At 55.9% G+C, this 23,722-nt stretch overlaps 6 protein-coding genes across 6 annotated transcripts; 4 read left to right on the forward strand and 2 right to left on the reverse strand.

Annotated features, from left to right (window-relative positions):
* Window positions 1-1,432: 1,432 nt before the first annotated feature.
* On the forward strand, window positions 1,433-1,801 carry KRP23_11821 (uncharacterized protein; the record flags this gene model as incomplete). The annotated part of the gene is made up of 1 exon (XM_067882399.1): window positions 1,433-1,801. One exon carries the CDS (start codon window positions 1,433-1,435, stop codon window positions 1,799-1,801), a length of 369 nt encoding a protein of 122 aa, XP_067739992.1.
* Window positions 1,802-4,113: 2,312 nt separating this feature from the next.
* On the reverse strand, window positions 4,114-5,625 carry KRP23_11822 (uncharacterized protein; the record flags this gene model as incomplete). The annotated part of the gene is made up of 1 exon (XM_067882400.1): window positions 4,114-5,625. One exon carries the CDS (start codon window positions 5,623-5,625, stop codon window positions 4,114-4,116), a length of 1,512 nt encoding a protein of 503 aa, XP_067739993.1.
* A 3,025-nt stretch (window positions 5,626-8,650) lies between these two features.
* Window positions 8,651-12,890, forward strand: KRP23_11823 (ABC transporter C family member 2; the record flags this gene model as incomplete). The annotated part of the gene is made up of 11 exons (XM_067882401.1): window positions 8,651-8,959; window positions 9,030-9,458; window positions 9,544-10,341; window positions 10,440-10,738; window positions 10,804-11,160; window positions 11,228-11,349; window positions 11,433-11,493; window positions 11,547-12,110; window positions 12,522-12,622; window positions 12,694-12,717; window positions 12,778-12,890. The coding sequence occupies 11 exons, from the start codon at window positions 8,651-8,653 to the stop codon at window positions 12,888-12,890; spliced, it is 3,177 nt and encodes a 1,058-aa protein (XP_067739994.1).
* A 1,046-nt stretch (window positions 12,891-13,936) lies between these two features.
* KRP23_11824 (putative polyglutamine synthesis accessory protein) lies at window positions 13,937-14,260 on the forward strand (the record flags this gene model as incomplete). Its single annotated transcript, XM_067882402.1, has 1 exon — window positions 13,937-14,260. The coding sequence occupies one exon, from the start codon at window positions 13,937-13,939 to the stop codon at window positions 14,258-14,260; it is 324 nt and encodes a 107-aa protein (XP_067739995.1).
* Window positions 14,261-17,020: 2,760 nt separating this feature from the next.
* On the reverse strand, window positions 17,021-18,379 carry KRP23_11825 (uncharacterized protein; the record flags this gene model as incomplete). The annotated part of the gene is made up of 1 exon (XM_067882403.1): window positions 17,021-18,379. One exon carries the CDS (start codon window positions 18,377-18,379, stop codon window positions 17,021-17,023), a length of 1,359 nt encoding a protein of 452 aa, XP_067739996.1.
* A 756-nt stretch (window positions 18,380-19,135) lies between these two features.
* On the forward strand, window positions 19,136-23,689 carry KRP23_11826 (Sister chromatid cohesion protein PDS5-like protein B-B; the record flags this gene model as incomplete). The annotated part of the gene is made up of 3 exons (XM_067882404.1): window positions 19,136-23,026; window positions 23,100-23,579; window positions 23,651-23,689. The coding sequence occupies 3 exons, from the start codon at window positions 19,136-19,138 to the stop codon at window positions 23,687-23,689; spliced, it is 4,410 nt and encodes a 1,469-aa protein (XP_067739997.1).
* Window positions 23,690-23,722: the final 33 nt, after the last annotated feature.

Raw genomic sequence — 23,722 nt, forward strand, 5'->3', positions numbered from 1 at the left:
CGCCCTTCAGGGAATAATGAGTTAAAGAATACGCTTCGAAAGTTCAGACCATTGCTTGAAAGCAGATCCTCTGTTATTTTTTCTTCGCTGTTCCCAAACTAGAGCGCCTACATGGAATAGATCAATCAAGTTTTCCTCTACAAGCACGAGAAGCAGGGATCTCAGTTTCTCGCACAATGCGATCACAAATCGTTCTCCATGCAGTATAAAACGAATGGAAGCCAAAGACTCGAACGCGCTCATTTATCGGTGCACACTTGCTCCAGCCGCGATGTTCTTAGTGATCTTAGTAAACCCAACAAATAAATGCGAGATCTCCTCGGCTGCCAGCGCGTAGCTAAAGTTACTTGTTGCCCCTTTATGCCAATGCGGTAGTGGATGGCGTGGTCTCTGTATCTCGCTGCAGTGGTAACGCGTCGATGACAACTACATATACCAGAAATTCGTGCAGAGGCACAGCTCATCTCGAAGGGCACGAAATAAAGAAGTATCTGGGGCGTTTTGGATGAACTGCGAAATGTATTTTAAATTCATTCTAGAGCTGATACATGCATCAATACCCAACTGTGAAGATGAAAATGACCTGGGGTATCATCCATCCATCCGTTTAACGTGCTACCTGTATAAACTCCCCGTCTGTTTTTGCCGACTGAGTTTGGGTCAGTGCAAATGAGCATCGAGCGCCAGACGCGTTAAATATTATACCCGCATTGGGGTATCTTGTAGGAAATGCGGCGTCTTCGTAGCTACACTTTACAGCGCGCTGGACTGAAGTGAAGAGCTGCCGCCAGCGGTGCATGCTCCTTCACCCCTCCAAGTCCATTTGGGGGATTCCGTGTACCATTTCGTGTCACGAAATTCGTGATGACGGCTACCACCGCGCAGTGCGCGGCGCGCACCTCAGCCGGAAGCTGCATTCAAGGATAAGCCTTCTTGTTGCTCCTCTGCGGTAGATTTCCGGAGAAACAGACCAAAATGACTGCAAGCTGCAAAAGACGAGGTGTTGCGATGGTGAAGGCGCAACCAGACACTCAGTTTATGGATCCCCATCCCGATTTGGTGTTCGTAAAGGCGCTCTGTCCAATGTGGTTTGTGTTGTCCTGCCCGAATGAGGCCATTTCCGATTTTTCCAGGATGAGACCAAGTCCAGTTCCCGTCGCACTCTTTGCTACTGCGTTGGCGGTCACCTCCGCTTTAGACTTCAATGATGTCTCGCAGACAGCGGCTGTCACGACTCCAAGCCAACCAACGATTGGCAGCTCGACAGGACACTATGACTTCGGAGCGCTGAAAAACACGCCTACAACGATGACAGCGGCAAGTGGCGAGTCAACAGGCAACCAAGGGTGGCCTCAAAACCTACAGGGGGGCGGCTCTGCAGCAGGTTTCACGCCCGGAGGCGAAACTTTGGGTGTCGACTGCAGCGGTTCGAATGGAGGCGGGTGGACTCCTCCGAGCGGAGGCTGGGGCGGTCAAGGCGAGGGAGCGCTTGGTGTCGAGTGTAGCGGCTCCGGTAATGGTGGTGGGTGGACTCCTCCGAGCGGAGGCTGGGGCGGTCAAGGCGAGGGAGCGCTTGGCCTCGAGTGTAGCGGCTCCGGTAATGGTGGTGGGTGGTCACCGCCAACTGGTGGCCAAGGCCTGGGAGGCTGGGGTGGTCAAGGCTGGAGTGGTGGTCAAGGCTGGAGTGGAGGCCAAGGCTGGAGTGGTGGCCAAGGCTGGAGTGGTGGCCAAGGCTGGAGTGGAGGCCAAGGCTGGAGTGGCGGTCAAGGCTGGGGCGGTGGTGATCAAGGGCTGGGACTAGAATGTAGTGGCTCAAGTGAAGGCGCGGGGACACCACCGAGTGGAGGCCAAGGGTGGGGTACCCAGAGTACTGACTGCAGCGAGGCGACAGGCTTTAGTATGGCGGGATCAAGTGCTGTCGAAGGCTCGCAAGAAACAGCGGGATCTTTGCCTGCAGGTTCTGCTACTACTGAGACGTCGGCTGCGGGTTCTGCTACCACCGAGGCCTCCACGGCAGGTTCTGTTGCTACAGGTTCTGCTACCACCGAGGCTTCGGCAGCGAGTTCTGATACTACCGAATCTTCGACAACAGGATCAACTACTACTGAGTCTTCGGCTACGGGTTCTGCTACTACCGAGTCGTCGGCAGCTACCACGGATGTTTCCAGTGGAGCGGATGAGCAGGTCGCACAAACTGCTATCACGGAATCTTCAGCGGCCGCAGCTACGGGATCAAGTGGCGGCGCAGACGCCGCTCAAAAGCGGATGTTGAGGTCGTAAGGTCTTACAAACCTGCATTTGCAGCAGCCAGCACGGCGAAAGGCTCGAAAGAAATGCATGCGGAGATGTTGGAGACGAACTGAGACCACTTATTAACCAAGAGGCCTCAGCAGCGTCACCACAAAGCGTCAAAACGAGAAACGAAAAGGAACGATACATGTATGAGGTTCATCCTGTGGAGTATAGTGGATGTATGCAACCTCTCAAAAATAGCAAGTTGTGGTCACCAGCAATATTCTTTTTATGGCCGCGGATGGAGAACCGGCCCAAATACACAACAATCAATACTACTTCCTTACCGCCACGCTCGACACCCCGACTACAGCTTTCTTACACGAGCACCTCAACTCCGAGCATTGGAGATAGGAGGAATTTAAAGCTCATTGCTAATTTGTCCCAATCGTATCAGGAAATAGGAGGATTCAGACCTCGCAATCCTTGGACACAGATTACTATGCAGCACGTGGTGAGGCGTGCTGTGCACCGGCCGACTGTGCTTGCGTCCAATGATTCGCGGTGCCCAAGCGGCATTTCGAATTCCACCTCACAATTCGACCGCAACCCCTCAAGTACTTGCCCCCTTCGCTACTCCCAAGAGAACCGATGCATCTGTCCAGCTACGCACTCCTGGCAACTGCTGTCGCTCTTCTAGGAAGTTCGAGCTCTGTCGCGGCAACAATGAGCAAGAATTCGTTTTCCAGCCTAGTTCTCCCTGCCAACTCCGTCGGTGACAGCGTTGACAGTGGCAATCTGAAGAGGTCGCTGAGGGAAGAAGCCACGATCTACGACGATACTGCTGAAGATGACGAAAATGCTTCTGCTTTAAAAGAAGAGAGGCCTCTTCCCTTTTCTCTCGACCTCAAGACTGTTTCGGAGCAGAATTTGACGAGGTACCTGAACACCGAGAAAAAAAAACTGAGAGCGTTCAACTTTCTGCGCAAGAAAAGTATTGACCCCCAAGCTGCGTACATCCATTTGGGCTTTCCAGAGAGTAACTCTGAAGCAAAGAAGAAGTTTTGGGACACTGGTATCATTAGGGTTCGTGTTCACTGGGCACCGAGAGAGGTGAGTGTTGGTCCAAGCAGCAACTGTACGTTTTAGTTTGCATACTGGCTGAGGATGCTAATTTTGATAAGCTGAGTATTGAAGTTCGCCTTGATTGTATCGGAGCTGATTTTCTCGGACTTGTATTATTCTCAAAGTATAGATAAACCTTTGCAGTGAAATATACACACTATGGAGCAAACGAAGGTTCCTCACTCACTCGGGGGTAGGAAAGTCTACAGATTAATGGCACGCATTGTGACACGAAGGTCTTTGGCTGCTTTGCGCTGTAGGATCACGCACGCAATGTAAAGATCTTAGGTTGACTATGCTACATGAACCAAGGGTGAACCTCGCTTGGTGCTTGGCCAATTCGAAGCCTTCATTAACGAGAAGAAGTAGAACATTCAGCAGCAGTTGACGCAGTGCTCTCAACTAGAGTGCACAGCACTGAAAGGCCCCGAGTTGGCGTCCAAGAGTGAGGAAGAGAGGCTGGCCACCTTGTCGCGCGTGGCAAGAGCGACGAAATAAAGTGCACCTCCATTGCATTCGGCTGTCTGCTTCAACTTCCACATCGGTGGTCGACAGCGCTGGCGTCAGGGACCGCTTCAAGCGCGCCAGTCGGCACGTGCGCTGATCTCAGAGGCTGGCATGTTCCGCCGTGCAAACGAATGCGGCCAGAAAGCTCAACTTGACTGTTCATTTCTTTGGCGGCGTTTACTACTTCGCGTTACATTAAATAGACTTGACATACTTGTGTCCTAACTCTTCCTCTCCATTCCTTCCGCCTCACGGGGCCGAGCTGATCTGGAAGAAGCTGCTGGTGCGGAACCGCTCGGGCGCGTCGACCGCCGACACGCGCAGGAAGTACTTGGAGCCCGACTCCATGCCCCACGGCACGCGGTGGTACGTGAAGAAGCCCGAGTTGGGGGCTTCTCTGGCGATGAGCGTCGTGGCGCTCAGGCCGTCCTCCAGCAGCTCGATGCGCAGCTTTTCCACCTTGGCGTCCAGCACCTTCCACTCGATGTCCACGGGCTTGCCGCGCGTCCAGACCGTGTCCGGGTTGGGGGTCACGAGCGCCACCAAGGGCGCGCCCTCCTCGTGGCACTCGCCGATGCGCTTGGCGGAGCCCGCGCTCTTGCCGTAGACCCGCAAGTGCTGCAGGTGGTGGTGCGTCTTGAGCGAGTGCGGCGAGCTGGGCGGGTACGTGCTGCCGAAGGTCGCCGACAGGTCGTAGCTGCGCCGCCGCATGTTGGCGCGGCTGTCGGCCGCCATGGCGCTGAACGTGTGTCGGCGGTGGTCAAAGGCCTCCTGTTGCCGCGTCATGATGGCGATGGACCCCGTGGACTGGCGCAGCAGCGTCTCCTGCAGCACGTCCACGGCGTCCTGCTCCTGTTCCTGTTGCGGCGGCTTGGTCTCGAGCAACGCCTTGGCGTCGGCCGCCTGGGGCGACGGCTCGCTGCTGCTGTTGGTGGGGCTCCCACTGCTGCCGGTACTGGCGGGAGCGTCCATCGAGAGGCGCTGCAGCACGGCGGCGGCCAGCGACCTGTCGGCGGGCAGCACCGACTTGTCCGCGGGTATTTCCGCCTTGAGGGCGGGCGCCTTTGCCGTGTCGGCGGGCGGTAGTGTGCGCATCGACTGCGAGGAAGGCGGGGGCGAGGCCAGGAACGGCCGCAGCAGGCAGTTTACCAGCAGCAGCCCGAGCCGAGCAAGGTGCGCGCCCCAGCGCTGTCCGTGCTCCTCCGTGCGGCGCGGGAGGTCGAGAATGGCCCGCGCGCAACTAGTGACAGGCCCTTCCTGCGGCAGGAAAAGCTGCTGTCCGAGTCGTGACTGGCTAAATGGGAAGTGGGCAGTGTCGGAGCTGCGGCCGACAGGCCTGCGGTCGTGCGTCGGAAAGCGGAAATGAGCGCAAGGCCGCGGGCAGCACGCGACCGCAGACGCGGCGCTTTTGGGCACGCCACCGTCGGCTAGGGGACAGGACCATTTTCGAGCGATCTCTTTCCAATCGAACGTTAGCGCCGGGGCACCTGATCTGACCGACTCTAGTGCCCCATCTTTGCCGCCGACTTTGCGATTTGGTCTCGGTCTCCGCTCGCGAAGCGGACCAAAAAAGAAAGTCAGCCCCTTGGGGCCGATACATGTCAGCGCCGGCCGCACGTACGCCGGTGACGCCACGTGATATGTTCGCGTCTGGGCCGACGACACCCAGCCTGGCGCCACCCAATTCACGCCCTCGCCGAGGCTTATTCCGCTGCGTTCGTGGTGAGCTGTAGCCGGGGGCAGACGGGGCTGGAGGCGCATTTTTTGTGTCCGCGCACGCAAATGCGCTGACTAGTTTCGCAAAATGGACCTCGCAAATTGCAAACCCTCCCCATCCTCCGCCTGCCAAGCCCGAGTCGAGCCTTGGCCGAGCGCTGCCACGCTATCTCGGGGTCGTGGGCCACGCTATCGTCGACCGTCGCGACTTGACGGGAAGATGCAGCAGTGCGGGCTCCCGCGCCGCCGCTGCCTAATGCCGTTAGTGCTAATGCTCCGCGCAGACAAGGCGACCCAAAAAGCTGATGCAATCGCGGTCTAGACGGAAACATTGCGCCCATACCATCATCGCGCCAGGCTTGTCTTGCAGGGAACTGCTCGCTGCTTGTCGCGTGCTCGCTGGGCAGTGATAGCGGAATCTGCCGGTCCAGGCCAGCGGGCACCATGCCGCAACCATGTATTTTGTGATTCCTGTTATTGCACTAGATCGTGTCAGCGCTTTCGTTGCTGCGAAGGGAGACACACTCATTTCGCTCGGCTCAAAGAGGGCTCAAACTTTGAGCCCTCTTTGAGTCAAAGCGGGCGCTTTTCCCCATCTCGTTCGCGGACTTCTCTTATTCCAGCGTGGTTTATATCGAGCAACAAGGTAGGGTATCATGTGTTGCGGCGGCCAGAAGTGCAAGGCGCAGAGGGCTTCGCTCAGAAGGAGGCGATCTTCGCAAGGCAAGCAGGTCTCTGCCGTCGCCCAAGAGGATATGCTACAAGTTGAAGCGGCGCCAGCTACTTTTCGACCAATCACGAGTCGGTCCGTTACTTCCGCCACGTCAGCCGAATAAGAAAAATCCAGACCACGTTGAAGTGACCGGCCAGCTTCAAGGCCTGTTGGCTACTTGTCGCTCGTTGCTTGTTGCTATCATAGCTAGTCGCCCTAGCCTGCTTAGCAGGCCCGGGCGTTGCTGCTGCTGCTGCTGCTGCAATTGCCGTTTCCGCTGCTGCCCCAACGGCGCTTCAGTCCGCAATGGGATATCATGTCAACTTCGCCGTGTCTGTCGGCACCCACCCGTCTGCTGCAGTCGACCGACGGGCTCCGTTATTTCGTCCTCTACGCCAGCGGCGCGTTTCGGGGCGATGACCTCCCCCCTGAGAGGAGGCGGGTAAAGGTGGGCGGCCTTAGTCGACGGATGGAAAGCCGCCGACGCAGCTCTTCGCGTTGCGGCAGGGTCGTTCACGGTGCCGCTGGTCTGTGTGAGGCTAGAGTGCTGCAGAACAACCATAGCTACGATACTCGCTGCAGCTACAGCGGCTGGGATGTTGACTGGGATGGTGCTCGCCGCTGTCTTCGCCGACCGCCGCTCGCAGACACGCACGCACGACTGGGCTGCCTCGAGTCACAAATCGGAGACATACATACCGCCGACACCTGCTGCTCCAAATGGACCACTATCGGGCGAAGTGTGGCACTGCATGTCACGCTGCTGGATCAAGGTGCACCTTCATCGCAATTTGCAGAGCGCGCGCGTTTGGGGCTGGCAGGAGGCGACGCCTTCACCTTCGACACGGGACAGTCTGGCTCAACGTTATAGCGATGCACGCTTGCAAGCATGTACATGTAAGAGATCGCTCACTGTCACCAGCGATGCGCGAGGCTGCCTATCCTCCTTGCGACAGCGTGGAGTAGTGCTTGCAGTAACGCGAGAGCTCTCCGTGATGGAGTCCGTCAGCTATCGCTGGCGTGCCGCGCTCGCAGGAGGTGTCGCGAGATCTGCATGGTAGCCCGCCAACTCAACGAGTTGAGTCTCCTTCGGCTTCGCAGCGTCGAGCTCGGGATCGGACTCCGAGTCGCAGAGCACGCCAGCCTGCTGGCACTTCTCGGCCGTCGCCCCCAGAGCTGGCAAAGCCTGGCGCTTTCGCTGCTAGCGCCTCAGCAATCGAATCGCGGCGAGTGCTCGTCTGCATGGAGATCGATCGATGCCACTTTTGCCGATACTGCAGATGAATCTTATTCCGTCGCAGACAGGGAGGTCGTGTGCATGTTGCAGTGACAGCCATGGCAAGCAGCAACACAGAGACCACAGAGCCTGCTGGCGCATTCGCACGTAGCCAGCGTGGCCTCGAGGCGAGGCGAGGCTCGCTCGTCGCGACGGGCTCTGCAAAAGCCCCTCAATCCTCCACGCACGCCAGCCCTAGCTGCCCGCCTCGGCTAGTTGAAGCGGCCACAGCGCAATCGATCCGTCGTGCTGCTGTCTGTGGCCAGGTGCAACACGCACTGATCTGCGCAGAGATTGATTGGGCTGCCGCGTTGGTCACGCGATACGAACGGGATGTCCTCATTGAAGCGAGCCGAATTCTTCGAATCGAAAGTCGTCGAGAGGTGCACACACCACACGTCCTGAGGCGGCCTCGGCCAAGTGCCGTTGCCTTGGTCGAAACGGCCAGGCCATGAAGGCTCGACGACGGCAAGCATAGCCTCCTGCGTGTCCGACTCATGGTCGCGCGGTCGAGGCTGGTCCTCGTCTGTCTCGCTGACAAACGAGTGCGAGGCGTCACCAAATCTCTCTGGCTTCCTTTGTGCGTCAAGTGCACCAACCGGCAGTGATGCATGGGTGGCAACCTGCTCTATGCCGGAGAAAACAGCTTCGTATTTCTACAGTGCGCGTGGTAGTCTCAGAAGGAGTTGAACTGGTTTGCTTTACGCGTGAGACCTCATGGCTGCAACCACTTCGCCGTCAAGAGAGTCTAAAATCGTTACGCCTCGAGCAGCCAGGCCCTGGCAGGATGTCGCGACGGACAATTGGAATTTGAGCTACTTGCACGCTGCGGAGGACATCGCACACCACGCTGGCAACGCATCGCATGCAGCCGGTGGTCAGGAATGCCGCGCAGCAACTTGCAGCAGAAACAGCAGCGAGAATGGTCTTCGGCTGCTAAGCCAAAGTGAATGCAACAGCACCCACACGCTTGCTGCTCGCTCATTGGCTACCAAGTTGAAGCTAATGTTAGATAACCTCAGTTTGCAGCGGTTCTTAACTTTAAAATGGGTTACGATCGCTCGACGAGAGGACAGACGGCGATGGTGCTCGGCGAGAAGGCCCCCCTGCTGCCTCTGCACTCCTCGGCGGAGGCAGTCCGGCAGTCCGGGGGCGAACCGAAGACTCAGCAGCAGCAGCGGGATACGCCCGGAGCGCGCGCTAATTGGATCTCCCGCGTGACCTTCAGCTGGCTCGGGCCGTTGTTGACTCTGGGAGCTCAGCAGCCGCTCCAGACTGAAGATCTATGGGGACTAGAGGCTGAAGATGACACTGAACGGGTCACCAGCAGCCTCAGGGAGGCTCTGCAAGCTGGAGAGAACGGGCAATCGCTCTGGATCCCGATCCGGAAGGTGCTGTTCATGTTTGATAAGTTTAATTGATATTTGTTAGCTAAGCTGTGTTTATTTCGATGGGTTGCAGGCATTCGGCTTCAACATGTACGTTGCAGGCGCCTGTAAACTGACTGGAGACTGTTTCGGCTTCGTGGGCCCAATCTGCATCAATGCATTGATCAAGTATGTTGAAGACCCCAAGACGGCGTGGTTCGCCTCGTCGCACTATGGCTACGTCCTCAGTGGCACGCTGTTCATCGCCTCGGTGCTGCAGACTTTGTGTCTGCACCAGCACCATCACCTGGTGATCCGAGAAGCCATCCGCGTTCGGTCTGCACTGACCATGTTGGTGTATGAGAAGGCTCTGACGCTGTCTTCGCAGACGAAAAGCACGTTGGGTTCCGGGAGAATCCTGAACATGGCCACGATCGACAGCAATCGGATCCTCGAGCTGTTCTACATGATTCACTACTCATGGGCAGCTCCAGTGCAGCTGGTTATCGGGATGCTGCTTCTGGTCCATTACCTTGGCACGGCTTCGTTTGCAGGCGTTATCATCATGATTGTGCTGCCTACGAGTGCGGCATTGTCGTCGCAAGCAGCAAAGATTTCGAAAAATGCTGGAGTGCACGGACAAACGTCTGAAGTTTCTGACGGAGCTGTTTCAGAACATCCGTGTGATCAAGTTCTACGCCTGGGAGAGCGAAATGCTAGGACAGGTGGGCGCCATTCGCAGCAAAGAGCTCCATTTTCTCAAGAAAGTGATACTTTGGAATGCGTACGGAAGGGTGATACTGCAGGCTGGGCCTGTGCTGGTGTCTTTCGGAACATTTGCGGCCTATTCGTACATTCAGAGCGAGCCGCTGACGGCTGACAGGGCGTTTACTGCCATCACGCTGTTCAGCATTTTCAGGCTCCCGCTTATGGCGCTTCCACAAGTCTTCTCGCTGATCTTCCAGGCTAATGTGTCCGTCAAGCGTCTCGAGTCGTTCTTGTATCTGGAAGGACATCAACGCAGCTCAACGTCTCTTTCCGCTTCTTTCGTCTCTGATCCATCGTTCGAGATCCGACATGCTACTTTCAAGTGGTCTAACGAGGGCCATGAAACGAGCGAAGAAACCGCAGGGGGGTCAGACGGCAAGGAAGCTCCTCCTGCCCAGTTATCTAACATCACGCTTTCAGTTCCGAAAGGAAAGCTGACACTCGTCGTTGGAGCGGTTGGAAGTGGCAAGTCGACGCTCTTAGCGACATTGCTCGGTGAGCTGCAGCCTGAATATGGTGTGGTTCGCATCCCCTCAAGGTATATCTCGTATGCTGCACAAACGCCGTACTTGGTCAACGCCAGTGTGCAGGACAACATTTTGTTTGGGGCCCCACTGGATACGGCTCGACTTCACCGCGTTATCAAGAGCTGCGAGCTCGAAAGGAGCTTGTGCGGCTTCCCAACGGGTTTCAGAGCGAAATTGGAGAGAATGGTGTTACATTGAGTGGTGGACAGAAGCAACGCCTTTCCATTGCGCGAGCTGTGTATTCGAAGGACCAGGAGCTCTATGTATTTGACGATTCGCTCTCGGCTTTAGATGCTCACGTTGCTGCACGCATCTTTGACCAGTGCTTTAACGAGGGCTCGGATGGCCTGCTGGCTGGGCGCACTCGCGTTCTGAGTACCCACTCGCTGCAGTTTGCCCACCTCGCCGACTGGATCATCGTTATGGATAAAATGCGTGTCGCCGAGATGGGGACATTCGAGGACCTCACGCAAGTTACGCCAAATGGGAAATTCGCGACGATGTTGAGGTCATTCAGCGTGCCGATGAGGCGGAACCAAAGCAGAATGATATCCCGAGTGAGCATGCAAACAGTGTAAACGTCATTCAATTCAAATCACGTTCGAGTTCGAGCGTCGATGGTGAGTCAGGCCCTGGAGGTAGCGGTGTTCTGATTCAAGACGAAGAGAAGACGGAGGGGAATTTGTCGTGGGGCGTGTATGCATCTTACTTCGTGTCATGCGGCACTATTTCGACGGTCGGAGCGCTGGCGCTTCTGTTTGCAACACAGGTGTCGTCTGTGTCGACGGACCTGTGGCTGACAAACTGGACGAGTTCCAAACCGACGGGGGCGAATTTGACGTTCTACCTCACGGTGTATGCTTACCTTGGTCTAAGTACTATCACCCTTGGGTTTGTGGGGGACCTTTGCTGCCGATGCGCTGGACTTGGGTGAGAAGTCTTGTTCCGAATTTTGAGAAGCACACTGTCTGACTAACTAGCTTTACATTGAGTGCAGCGCATCGAAACGAATTCACCACACACTGCTGCACCATGTCATTAAGGGAACAATGCGCTTTTTCGACACGACTCCGGTCGGTCGAATTCTCAACCGGTTTTCGAACGACATGAACACCATTGGTATGTTGTAGATAACTGTCATGGGTGGTGCGCGCTTTTACAAGCTAACTAACTACCAACCGTTATGTGCTGCGATGTAACAGACCAAAAGCTGAACACCGCAATCGCGCAGTTTGTCACCATGCTTCTTGCACTTTTGAGCATGTTGGCCATCCAAAGTTCGACGGCCCCTGTGCTGCTAATTCTGCTGATCCCAGTCTTATCTGCTACGTTGGATACCAGCGATTTTATGGGAAGTCCTGTCGGGAGCTGCAACGTCTGGATAATATCTCAAAGAGCCCTGTGTACGCACACTTCACCCAGACGCTGAATGGGCTGGTGACGATCCGTTCCTTTGAAATGGTCGACCAAAGCCAGCATTCGCAAGCGCTGAAGATCAACGAGAACACCAAGGCATTCTTACTGCTGAATCTTATCAATCGCTGGCTGGGCATTCGGCTGGAATTTCTCGGGGCAGTGATCACGTTTGCAGTCGCGTTCTTTGTCAGCCGCGATCATGCGGTACTCTCTAGTGCTATGGCTGGTCTACTGCTGAGCTACTCGCAAAACATGACCTCTCTACTGAACTGGATCATTCGAAACAATATTGATATGGAGAACATGATGAATAGTGTGGAGCGAACAGACGAGTATTGTCGCGTGGACACGGAGCCAGTTACGCTGCTAGCTCACCACTATGAGCGCTATACCAACCCCAAATCGCGTACGCTGCAGCTTCGACCGCATTGGCCAGAGCACGGCAAGATCAATTTCGTCAACGTGTGCGTGAAGTACGACCCACTCGCAGCACCTGTGCTCCACGGCATCTCATTTACTGTTAAAGGTGGCGAAAAGATTGGCATTTGTGGACGTACAGGTGCCGGTAAAAGCTCGCTTCTTCTTGCACTCTTCCGCATGGTGTCTTTCGACAGCGGAGTTGGCGGTGGCGGCATCTACATCGACGAAGTGTCTACAACTGCGCTGACTCTAACTGAGCTACGCTCTCGGATGGCCATCATCCCCCAAGACCCTGTGCTCTTCGCCGCTCGCGTGCGTTTCAACCTGGACCCGACAGGGCAAGCCAGTGACAGCGAGTTGTGGGATGCGATCCGGAAATCTCGTCTAGAAGCCTTCATCAAAGGCCTGCCTGGCGGCCTCGATGCTGAGGTCCTAGAGGGCGGTGACAACTTCAGTGTCGGCGAGCGACAGCTTATCTGTTTGGCACGTGCTATCCTGCGCAACTCCAAAATCTTGTGTCTGGATGAGGCCACTGCCTCTATGGATCACTCCACGGGTACGAAAAACACTGTCACTGGTTCCACATGCTTGGACTAACACTTAACTTGCTCCTGTGGCCATCTGCAGATGAATTCATTCAAGCGTCTATCCGTAGGGAGTTTGCCGAATCTACAGTGCTGACGATTGCTCATCGTGTGGACACAATTCTAGACTACGACAAGATTCTCGTGCTGAAACAAGGTCACATTGTGGAGTTCGGTCCTCCGGCAGAGCTGCGTGCCAAGCCCAACGGCGAGTTCGCGGGCATGCTGACAACCCCATGATTGATGATTTCTGCCGAAATGCTACTTTTTCCTTTGTTGCTTATCTGATCTTTTCCAGTTTGTATGTGCATGAGTTCAAGCAGATTCCAACGATAGAAGAAAGTCAAGCGACCCGGCACATTTACTGCTGTTCCCCCGTCTCGCGGCAGTTTCTGCCTCTCTATCGAGCTCAAGCAAAGATGGTCAGCAACCAAGCTAGACTACTCCTACACTATGCTCGGTCGTGCTGTGCAGCTCACCCTCCCGTTCCAAGCTCCCAACGAGGACATGATCCGGGATTCTACAACAGCAGGCACATATTTGCGTATACCCCCGCAACGATCCCGCCCCCACGAGCTGCCGCGGCTTCGAGAAGCGAACCGTGATGGCTCCTATGTGTGGGGCGACTACCTGACTGGTTTGAAGATTATCCTCCTCCAGACGCACGCCTGCTTAACTTGGAAGATGCGGTGACCACGACCACGACGAACTATGATATTCCGCTGAAGGGGATCACCTATCACATGCACGACAAGAACATCCCGCTGGTGTTCTCTCGATTCGCAGCAGCGACTTTTGGCGACAACAAAGTGGAGGCATGTGCAGGACACGCAAGTCCGTACGTTATCTCAATGGCCAACAACCACGCGTTGGGTTTCGGGCGCCTCGCCTTTGAGCAAGAGATGCTCCCAGCGGTCACCACGCTGCCAGGCGATGCACGCGTCGTGGGTATTGGCACGTCAATTCTCGAGGCCGCCAAAGCGGGACGCATCGAGTTGTCAGCACGTGGGCGCCATGTGAATTGCATCGCTGTGTCGACAGTACACCTCCAAGCTGGAGAGCAACCTCCATTCAACCGGGGATGGTTGTCCTTCCAGCGCTGAGGTCGTCTACCGCCGTGCAAAAGGCAGCTGTGGCCACAGCAAGTGTGCTCCACGTAAACGATCTATCGTGGCCCCATCGTGGCGACTTGATGGTGTTGTCGATCCACTGGAGCTAACTGAGCCTACAAAGAGCGTGGCGGCCTAAGGACCCAAGTGTTTCGCCGTGAGTATGCGCACTGAGTCATGGATGAACTGGGCGTCGACCAGGTCTACGGCCACTCGTCGCACCACATCCGCGGCATGGAGCTCTATCGACGCAAGTTGGTTATCTACGGCACCGGGGACCTGGTGAACGACTATGAAGGGTTTACCAACCGAGACGACGCAGCGTACAACACTTTGGGTGCTCTGTTCCTCGTCGACTTGGACGTGAATGACGTCACTCTCAGCCAGTTGTGTCTCGTGCCGACCATCATGGGCCGCCTAAGTCTCCAGCGAATGAAGAAGCGCTCCTATGAGCGATGGGACCCACCACGCGGCCGAATTGTCGAGCAATCGATGGGGTAGCGGAGTTGTGCGAGGCGATCAATCGACTTTCGCGCCTGGATGCCGGCGATCTCCCCAAAACTGAAAGGGAAGGAATCCCAGTGCAGCTCCATGTCGAAGACGAATGGGCTAGCGTCCAGTGTTGCTGCACTCTGCAACTAAGTGAATTGTTGACATTCATTCTGTCCACTTCAACTTCAACTTTTCAGTTAATTCAGTTATAGTTTCAAACGAGTTAATCGGCTTCCAAGGAGGAGCGTTCACCGCACGAGATCGAAGATGATTCTCTCGGTCGTTGCTTGTTGATGCGGGACCGGCTGCTCGGTTCCTGGCCAGCTCTCTGATCACCGGCTGTAACTACAGTGTTGACTGCAAGTAGCAACTCAAACTCCAGCAAGTCAACTGTACGTCGCTCGCGACAACTTGACTTGCAACGATTTTAGACGCGCTTGACGTGGTTGCGGTCTCACGTGCTGTGCATCGCTGCCGCTTCTGAGACCACCGCGTCGCATAGAGCAGGTTGCCACCCATGCATCACTGCCGGTTGGTGCACTTGACGCACAAAGGAAGCCAGAGAGATTTGGTGACACCTCGCACTCGTTTGTCAGCGAGACAGACGAGGACCAGCCTCGACCGCGCGACCATGAGTCGGACACGCAGGAGGCTATGCTTGCCGTCGTCGAGCCTTCATGGCCTGACCGTCTCGACCAAGGCAACGGCACTTGGCCGAGACCGCCTCAGGACGTGTGGTGTGCTGCACCTCTCGACGACTTTCGATTCGAAGAATTCGGCTCGGTTCAATGAGGACATCCCGTTCGTATCGCGTGACCAACGCGGCAGCCCAATCAATCTCTGCGCAGATCAGTGCGTGTTGCACCTGGCCACAGACAGCAGCACGACGGATCGATTGCGCGGTGGCCGCTTCAACTAGCCGAGGCGGGCAGCTAAGGCTGGCGTGCGTGGAGGATTGAGGGGCTTTTGCAGAGCCCGTCGCGACGAGCGAGCCTCGCCTCGCCTCGAGGCCACGCTGGCTACGTGCGAATGCGCCAGCAGGTTCTGTGGTCTCTGTGTTGCTGCTTGCCATGGCTGTCACTGCAACATGCACACGACCTCCCTGTCTGCGACGGAATAAGATTCATCTGCAGTATCGGCAAAAGTGGCATCGATCGATCTCCATGCAGACGAGCACTCGCCGCGATTCGATTGCTGAGGCGCTAGCAGCGAAAGCGCCAGGCTTTGCCAGCTCTGGGGGCGACGGCCGAGAAGTGCCAGCAGGCTGGCGTGCTCTGCGACTCGGAGTCCGATCCCGAGCTCGACGCTGCGAAGCCGAAGGAGACTCAACTCGTTGAGTTGGCGGGCTACCATGCAGATCTCGCGACACCTCCTGCGAGCGCGGCACGCCAGCGATAGCTGACGGACTCCATCACGGAGAGCTCTCGCGTTACTGCAAGCACTACCCCACGCTGTCGCAAGGAGGATAGGCAGCCTCGCGCATCGCTGGTGACAGTGAGCGATCTCTTACATGTACATGCTTGCAAGCGTGCATCGCTATAACGTTGAGCCAGACTGTCCCGTGTCGAAGGTGAAGGCGTCGCCTCCTGCCAGCCCCAAACGCGCGCGCTCTGCAAATTGCGATGAAGGTGCACCTTGATCCAGCAGCGTGACATGCAGCGCCACACTTCGCCCGATAGTGGTCCATTTGGAGCAGCAGGTGTCGGCGGTATGTATGTCTCCGATTTGTGACCCGAGGCAGTCCAGTCGTGCGTGCGTGTCTGCGAGCGGCGGTCGGCGAAGACAGCGGCGAGCACCATCCCAGTCAACATCCCAGCCGCTGTAGCTGCAGCGAGTATCGTAGCTATGGTTGTTCTGCAGCACTCTAGCCTCACACAGGCCAGCGGCACCGTGAACGACCCTGCCGCAACGCGAAGAGCTGCGTCGGCGGCTTTCCATCCGTCGACTAAGGCCGCCCACCTTTACCCGCCTCCTCTCAGGGGGGAGGTCATCGCCCCGAAACGCGCCGCTGGCGTAGAGGACGAAATAACGGAGCCCGTCGGTCGACTGCAGCAGACGGGTGGGTGCCGACAGACACGGCGAAGTTGACATGATATCCCATTGCGGACTGAAGCGCCGTTGGGGCAGCAGCGGAAACGGCAATTGCAACAGCAGCAGCAGCAGCAATGCCCGGGCCTGCTAAGCAGGCTAGGGCGACTAGCTATGATAGCAACAAGCAACGAGCGACAAGTAGCCAACAGGCCTTGAAGCTGGCCGGTCACTTCAACGTGGTCTGGATTTTTCTTATTCGGCTGACGTGGCGGAAGTAACGGACCGACTCGTGATTGGTCGAAAAGCAGCTGGCGCCGCTTCAACTTGTAGCATATCCTCTTGGGCGACGGCAGAGACCTGCTTGCCTTGCGAAGATCGCCTCCTTCTGAGAGAAGCCCTCTGCGCCTTGCACTTCTGGCCGCCGCAACACATGATACCCTACCTTGTTGCTCGATATAAACCACGCTGGAATAAGAGAAGTCCGCGAACGAGATGGGGAAAAGCGCCCGCTTTGACTCAAAGACGGCTCAAAGTTTGAGCCCTCTTTGAGCCGAGCGAAATGAGTGTGTCTCCCTTCGCAGCAACGAAGGCGCTGACACGATCTAGTGCAATAGCAGTGATCGCTGCTCGTCGCTGCCAATGCTAGCAAACAAGAGAGCCTTGAAACCTGAGGTAGAGTTTGAGCAACGCATTATATTAGCATGCCGTATTTTATAAACGGAAGTCTTCGCCTGCACATTATACATCCAGGAACTTGTACTTGGCGCACCCGTCGATCGTGGTCACGCCCGATTCGTACGTGACACCGTCCGAAGTAGTGAAACCGGAAGTGATCCACGTGCCAATCGATTTGTCTTGGCCCTGCAGCAGGTAGGCGTTGTTGGTGATCGGCTCTGTTGTGCCGAAGTACAAGCAGGCCTTCTGGTAGTAGTTGTAGATGCACGTCGAGTTGTCCATGAGGCGATTGTTCGTGTCGATAACGCCGTCGCGCACAGCGCTGAGCATCTCGCAATCTCCATCGGAATCGCCGGACGCGTAGATCGGAGCCGCCCCCTTGTGGATCTGCATCAGGATGCTCGTGATAATGGTCGCCTTGCCAGGCCCCCACGTGGTCGGGTAGTTGTCTTGAAGCTCTCCCGTGAATTTGCCATCGTCACTCGTCTTGAAGCGGCCGCCATAGACGTTGCCCCTGGGCACCAGGTACCCCAGTCCAAGGAGGTCACCAGCCTCGGCCGCGAAGACCTCGGGCGACGCGCTGATGATATAAACCTCAATACCAGCCTCACGTAGAGCGCGCATGGTCGATTCTTGGCCACTGAAGACGCGCAGGCCCTTGGAGTACGATCCCTCGACGACCAAATCTCCTGTCGACGCGTACGTGAACGAATCCAGCGACTCGGCCAAGTGCCACCGAATACTGGCACGAATATTGGCTCGGATCTCGTCTTCCGTCATGCCAACAAGCAGACGCGGGTACGTGACCATCGCGTTGATCAGAGCGCAGTCCGAGTACTCGTTGCCGCCGTCCAAGACCTCGAGACTGTACAGCAGGAACGCGAGTTTGGCACGGAAGTTCAGGAACTCGACGCTCTCCTTCACTTGATCGAGCGAAGCGCTCGCGACGGAGCCGTTGGTCAAGTTGTAGGTCGGCGCAATGTAGGAATCGTACAGCACCTTGTAGTCCTTAGCCGTATCAGCGAGAGCCGTGGTTAAGGTCACATCGGTGCCGTTAACGTCTTGGCCGATCACCGAGTACGTGCCATTGGGCAGACAGGTGTCGCTGCTGCTGGCGTTGTAGCCCAGTGCGAAGATCGTCTCGAACTCCTCCGGAGAAAAGCGAAAGTTCAGGTTCTCGACCTGGTAGTACATCCACGTGGACGATATGTCACCGAACATGCACGTGTTGTCCCAGTCGAAGACAGCGTACGCCTCGCCAGGAGCCCGGAGAGAGTTCACGCTGGCCAGCAACGTGGCGACCACCTCGTTGTTGTAGTCCGGCGCCTCCGCCGTCACAAAGTACTCGAGACTTTCGGTGGCACTAGCGCCAGTATCCAGAACTACCGCCGACAGCGCCGCAGTAGCGAAGACGCGGAGCATGCTTGGCGGTGGTTAGTCTTGAGCGGTGCTGGGGGAGCCGAAGCAAATTCGGGAATGACAGGCAATCGGCTCGCTCAAAGCAAGAGAGGAACCTCGACAGCACAAACCATCGAAGCGGCTGTAAACCACAGGATAAGCCCCGGAACTTCCACTCGAAGGCCTCCACGCTCCGCATGTCATCGGCGTGCCGTTCCGATCGCTGCAGGGCCACAATTTCCATCCAGGGCTTCAAATCTCCGGGAGCTTGGCACGCTGGTGAGTCAGTACAAACGATGTCGGTCTCCGCTTTTACCACACCGTTCGGTTAGTCTCTGTGCGGTTGTTCACTTGGCGGTGCAAAGTGATCCGAGGGATCAAGTCTCGTCCAGCGAAAACTCCAAGTCTGGTGAATGGCAGTCGCGTGCTCCCCATCGCCACGCCACCCTGGCTCAACTGCAAACCGAATGTACTCCCAGACAACTTCTCAAATCAGGCACAAGACGGCAACTACAGAACCTGTTGCCTTCCACTCCCGTTGATGTTGTTTAGCGTGCATTATTAACGTTAATCTCTATTTGTGCATGCCTTTAGTCAAAACCTGCAGTCACTTCAACAAAAAAGTTCACTTGCGTATCCGTATGATTGCAGATTATCCATGTGCACCACTCCACCCATCAAAGGAAACCCGCCATAAAGCTCAAAGCGCGAAAGGCAACCAAAGGCGAAGGAAACCTCGCGACCTGGCTCTCTCTCTCTGACCGACCCGCGCCCTCCTCGATGGGTCCACGCAGGACGCGCGCGTCGACCGCGGCCCAGCGCCGCGCCATCGCGCAAAACGCGACGTCCAGACGCGGCTCAGACGCCGACGCGGAGGAATTCAAGGCGGAAGACCCGGACTCGGACCACGTGACGACGAAGCAGACTCAGAGTCAGACGCCGCAGAAGCCCCGAACCAGAAATCCATCTGACGACGTGCTGTCGGGCGCGTATTTAGCTGGAGCAGGTCGAAATTCCTCAGGGTTAAGTAAACGACTCAAAGTGACGTGGGAGACGTTGCAGAAGACGCCCAGTCGGCAGCAGCAACAGGAGGACGGACTGCTGGACGCCAATGCGGTTCAGAAACTCCGTCTCGTGACGGCGGAGTTGCTGCAGGAGAAGCTGCTCAAGCACCAGGACAAGCACGTGCGGTCCTTGGTGGCCTGCTGTCTGGTGGAGACCATGCGCGTGTCGTCCCCCGACTCGCCCTTTAGCTCCAATGAGGAGCTGTACAGGGTCTTTAAGCTGCTCTGTGAGCAAGTGAGAGTTCTAACCCCGGAGCAAACCACCACGTCCAGTGGCTTGCACTGCTTCCATGTGCTGGAGAGCTTGGCTATCGTCAGGTCGTGTCTGCTCGTGGTTGGACTCGATTTCACGGCTGAAGGAGAGGAGCTGATGATGGTGCAGTTATTCCAGGCACTCTTTGATACACTCACGGGAGAACACTCGGCCAAGATCGAGAATTTGATGCTGAGTATCATGGTGGCGTGCATTGAAGAGAGCGACGGAGTGGAGCAACCACTTCTGGATGTGATTTTGAGACCGTTGGTAGGTGTAGCGATCACTGGTGAGGTTGGCGAGACTGCAGATAACGCAGGTCAAAGAAGTCCTGGTCACATGGCACGGGAGTTGATTCGACGCACCAGTGAGTTCCTGCAACACCCGTTATCGACTTTCTTTAACAACATATTGGTCGATGGACCTGGGAGGTTTGGTTCCCAGCAAGCGTCTGAGCTCAAGGAGCACGTGTATACTCTGATCTACGAAGTGCACAAGGTAACCCCGTCGCTGTTGCTGTATGTGCTTCCTAATGTGTGCTTACAGCTTCAGGTGGACGAAGTTGCCACGCGGTCGGACGCCATTGCGCTTATGGGGAAATTATTCGCGTCTTCTCGTGCGGATTATGGCAGTCAGTATATGAAGAACTTTCGCGATTTCTTGGGCCGCTTCCGCGATGCCAGCAAGGAAATTCGTCTGCAGATGATCCAAGCAAGTGTGCCGATCTGGGAGAGTAAGACGGACCTGGCCAGTCTTTTGGAGAAAGAGTTTATTCTGCGGTTAAGCGACCCGGAGTGGGAAGTACGACAGCTTGTGGTGCACGAGTTGTGTGACTTCGCGGCAAATTGCTTGGACCTGATCAGTGAGGAGTGTCTGCGTGCTGTGGGGGAGCGCATGAAAGATAAGAAGGTTGCGCTGCGAAAGGAAACTATGACCGGCCTCAGTCAGGTATATAGCACGCACATCTCCTCGTACTGGGAAGACGAGGAAGAGGGGGGCGAGATATTATTGTCTCTCAATCATCGCAACATCCCTGCTGCGCACATTAAAAAGTTAGGCTGGATTCCGGACTACGTCTTGAAATGCTACGCGTATCCTCAGCAAGAGCTGAAGCTCCGAGTGATCCAGCTGCTTGACGATTTCCTTTTACCTAAGGCTTTGTCTGAGCGAAGTCGCGCAAACGGCCTGCTATTTATTTACCACTCCATGGATGCCACTTCAAAGGAAGCGTTGCGACGGGTTTTCAGTGAGCGGTCCAAGTGTCAGGATGTGTGCCAGAAGTTTGTCGAGTTTAAAGTACAGCATCGCCACAAGGGTCGTGCTACTGAAGCCGACAACGATGGACTGGAAAATGCAAAGCAGCAGTTGTACGCTGGACTGTCACCTATCTTTTCGGATGTTAACAGCCTGAATAAGTTGCTAGAAAGGCTGTCGAAGTGGAAGGACCACACTGTTTTCAAACACATCGGTGAGTTGTGTGACTTTTCCAAAAGCCAGCAGGAAACCCGCCATGCGAGAGATCAGTTGGTTCGAAGTGTTGGTTCGAAAACTCCGTTGGGGGAGTTTTTGAAGAAGTTGTGCCGGAAGCTGTCACTGCTGACCATGAATCAGGCGACAGTCGCTACTCTCTTGGAATTCTTGATCCTGAAAGCGGGACGGCCGTCTAGAGAGAACCGCAGCATTGTGGATCTGCTGGTGATGGCATCTGGGGAGCTACCAGAGCTATTTGCCCCTTTCATCCACGAGAAAGTTACGTCAATTTTGGTTGCTAGTGAGGACAGTCGACGTGCGAATCAATCCGCTACGAGTGATGAAGAGGACGAGGAGGAGCCTGTGCTTAAAGACCCGAGGGTGGTCCTCGGAGCCTTGCACATACTCGCCAATTACGCGCGGCACTGGTCCATTACAACTGGCCGTGAAGATGATGCGTCGATGGAGGACGACGAGAATGCTACGCCATCTCCGGCATTGGCGGAGCAGCTCCACAATTTCTGCCTTGGAGACAGCGACGTCGAAGCTCAAAACTTTAACGCTGCAAAAGAGAGTCGGGCGGCAGAATTGGCGGCTTTCACCATTGCACACTTCTACGGGAACACGGAAGAAACGATGGAGTTGATCAACAGGTTGTGCTCGAAGGAGAAGCTTGGCTCCCCTAAAAGTTCAGAAGCGTTGCCAGCGCTGCAGAGCCTCGAAGTACTGGCAAAACGCTGCAGCAACATCTTCTCGGCGGACCAACCTCTATTTGCTCGTCTCTGGGCGCATCTACTTGAAGACTTAATTGGCCAGGGGGAATACGATCCAACACCAGGCACGCCTGGCTCTAAGGAGCGTGCCCGAAAGGGCAGTAAACAGGTAGTGGCGAAGTTAGCAGAGGTTCGTTGCCTGGCCATAAAGGTTGCGGTGAACTTGCTTGTGTACTGCCGGCCCACGGGCCCCTTGGAGGAAGGAGAAAAACTGATTAAGCTCCTGTTTGAAATATTGCGTTCGGACGGGAAGACGCGGGCGCCAACACCCGCCCTGACTGCTTTATTCCGAGCAACTGCGTCCTGCGGCCTGATGAAGATGACGCGCAATCGACAGCTAGAGGCGTGTATTTCGACTTCTGAGTGGCATTTGCTTGGGTTCACGATGCAAGATTCGAGTGAAGATGTTCGGCGTAAGTTCTTGAAGAAGATGACATCGCGCTTGATGAAGCAGCCCATCCAGCACCCGCACAAGTACCTCAGCTACTTGGCCTTGGCTGCCACAGATTCTAACACCGCCGTGAAGAAAATCGCTCGGAACCTGCTGAAGGTTGCGATTGAGCGTATGCGACGCATGTTCGACAGTGCGTCTTCCCGCGAATCGGAGGCGAGCAGTAGCCCAAGCCAGCCTAGTGCGAATGCTCTCATGGTACCAGAGTATGCGCTGCCATACGTGATCCATCTACTGGCGCACCATCCGCATTTCCCAGTCAAGTTGGTGGAGAAAACAGCACACGTTATGATTTTGCAAAGCCCATTGTGGACTAATCAGCTGGGGTACCTGGGTTTCTTCCTCGATGGACTTGTTTCGACTAATGGTGCAGCGGCCGATAACATCGCCTTTTTGTTGCAGATTCTGACGAAGTTGTCGCAGTGTCACGACGTGCTATCGCCCGAAAGCAAACATATTTATCCACTGATTGACAGCGCCGTTGTGTTGCTGAAGAAGAAGATCAAGAAGCAGTCAAACCTGAAGCCATTCCCGGGGAAGATTTTTCTGCCGAAACACTTGTATAGCCCCGGCAGGCCAGGCCCGTTCGGGACGCCTGGAGTTAGGAATGAGCCCGAGGCGCCTGAAACACTTGGAGCACCCGCTGGTTCGAGACTCAGTGTAAGTGTCTTGCTCCTTCCCGCTGTACTCCATTGTTGCTCATTCGCATTACTCGCCTGTTTGTCTATTGCAGACGTCGCTTTCGCCAATCAAACCGATGGACTTCGCCGCGCATTTCATGAAGCTCAATTCTCCCCCCGGGAGCTCTCTGAAAAGCTCGCTGAACAAGCGCAAACGATCCCTACTCAAAGTCGCCTCGCCCACTGCAGAAGCGGAAGGGAAACAGGAAGGCAGCGACGACGACGACGCTACAACTCCTCCTCGGCGTCAGTCTCTGCTGGGACAAGCTCGACCGGAGAAACGCACGTTTGCGGACGACTCGAGCGACAGTGGAACCGAGTCTGACGTGCCACGAAGCTCAGCATCGTCGCGCTTACAGAAGTCTCTGCCGAACGGACCAACTACCGCAGCATCGCCTCTGCGCTCGGTTGGCTCAGCAGCAGCCATGTCGAACGGAATTGAAGAGGGAAAAGAAGAGGAGGAAGAAGGGCAGGAAGCGTCGCTGAAGAAGCGCATGACCCACAAAGGCACCGCAGCCGACAGCCATGACAAGGTGAGCTTGCTTCCGCGAAGGTGTGCTGGCTGACTGTCTAGCTCATGCAGCTTGTCTTTTGCCATCTCCAGCCAAGGCTTCGATCATCTCGTCGACTCCAACAGGCATAAGTGAGACGTTGGGGGCACACCGAAATCTCGCTT

Source organism: Phytophthora ramorum, assembly GCF_020800215.1.
Source record: "Phytophthora ramorum isolate Pr-102 chromosome Unknown Phyram_PR-102_s0013, whole genome shotgun sequence".
Taxonomy (NCBI): Eukaryota; Oomycota; class Peronosporomycetes; order Peronosporales; family Peronosporaceae; genus Phytophthora; species Phytophthora ramorum.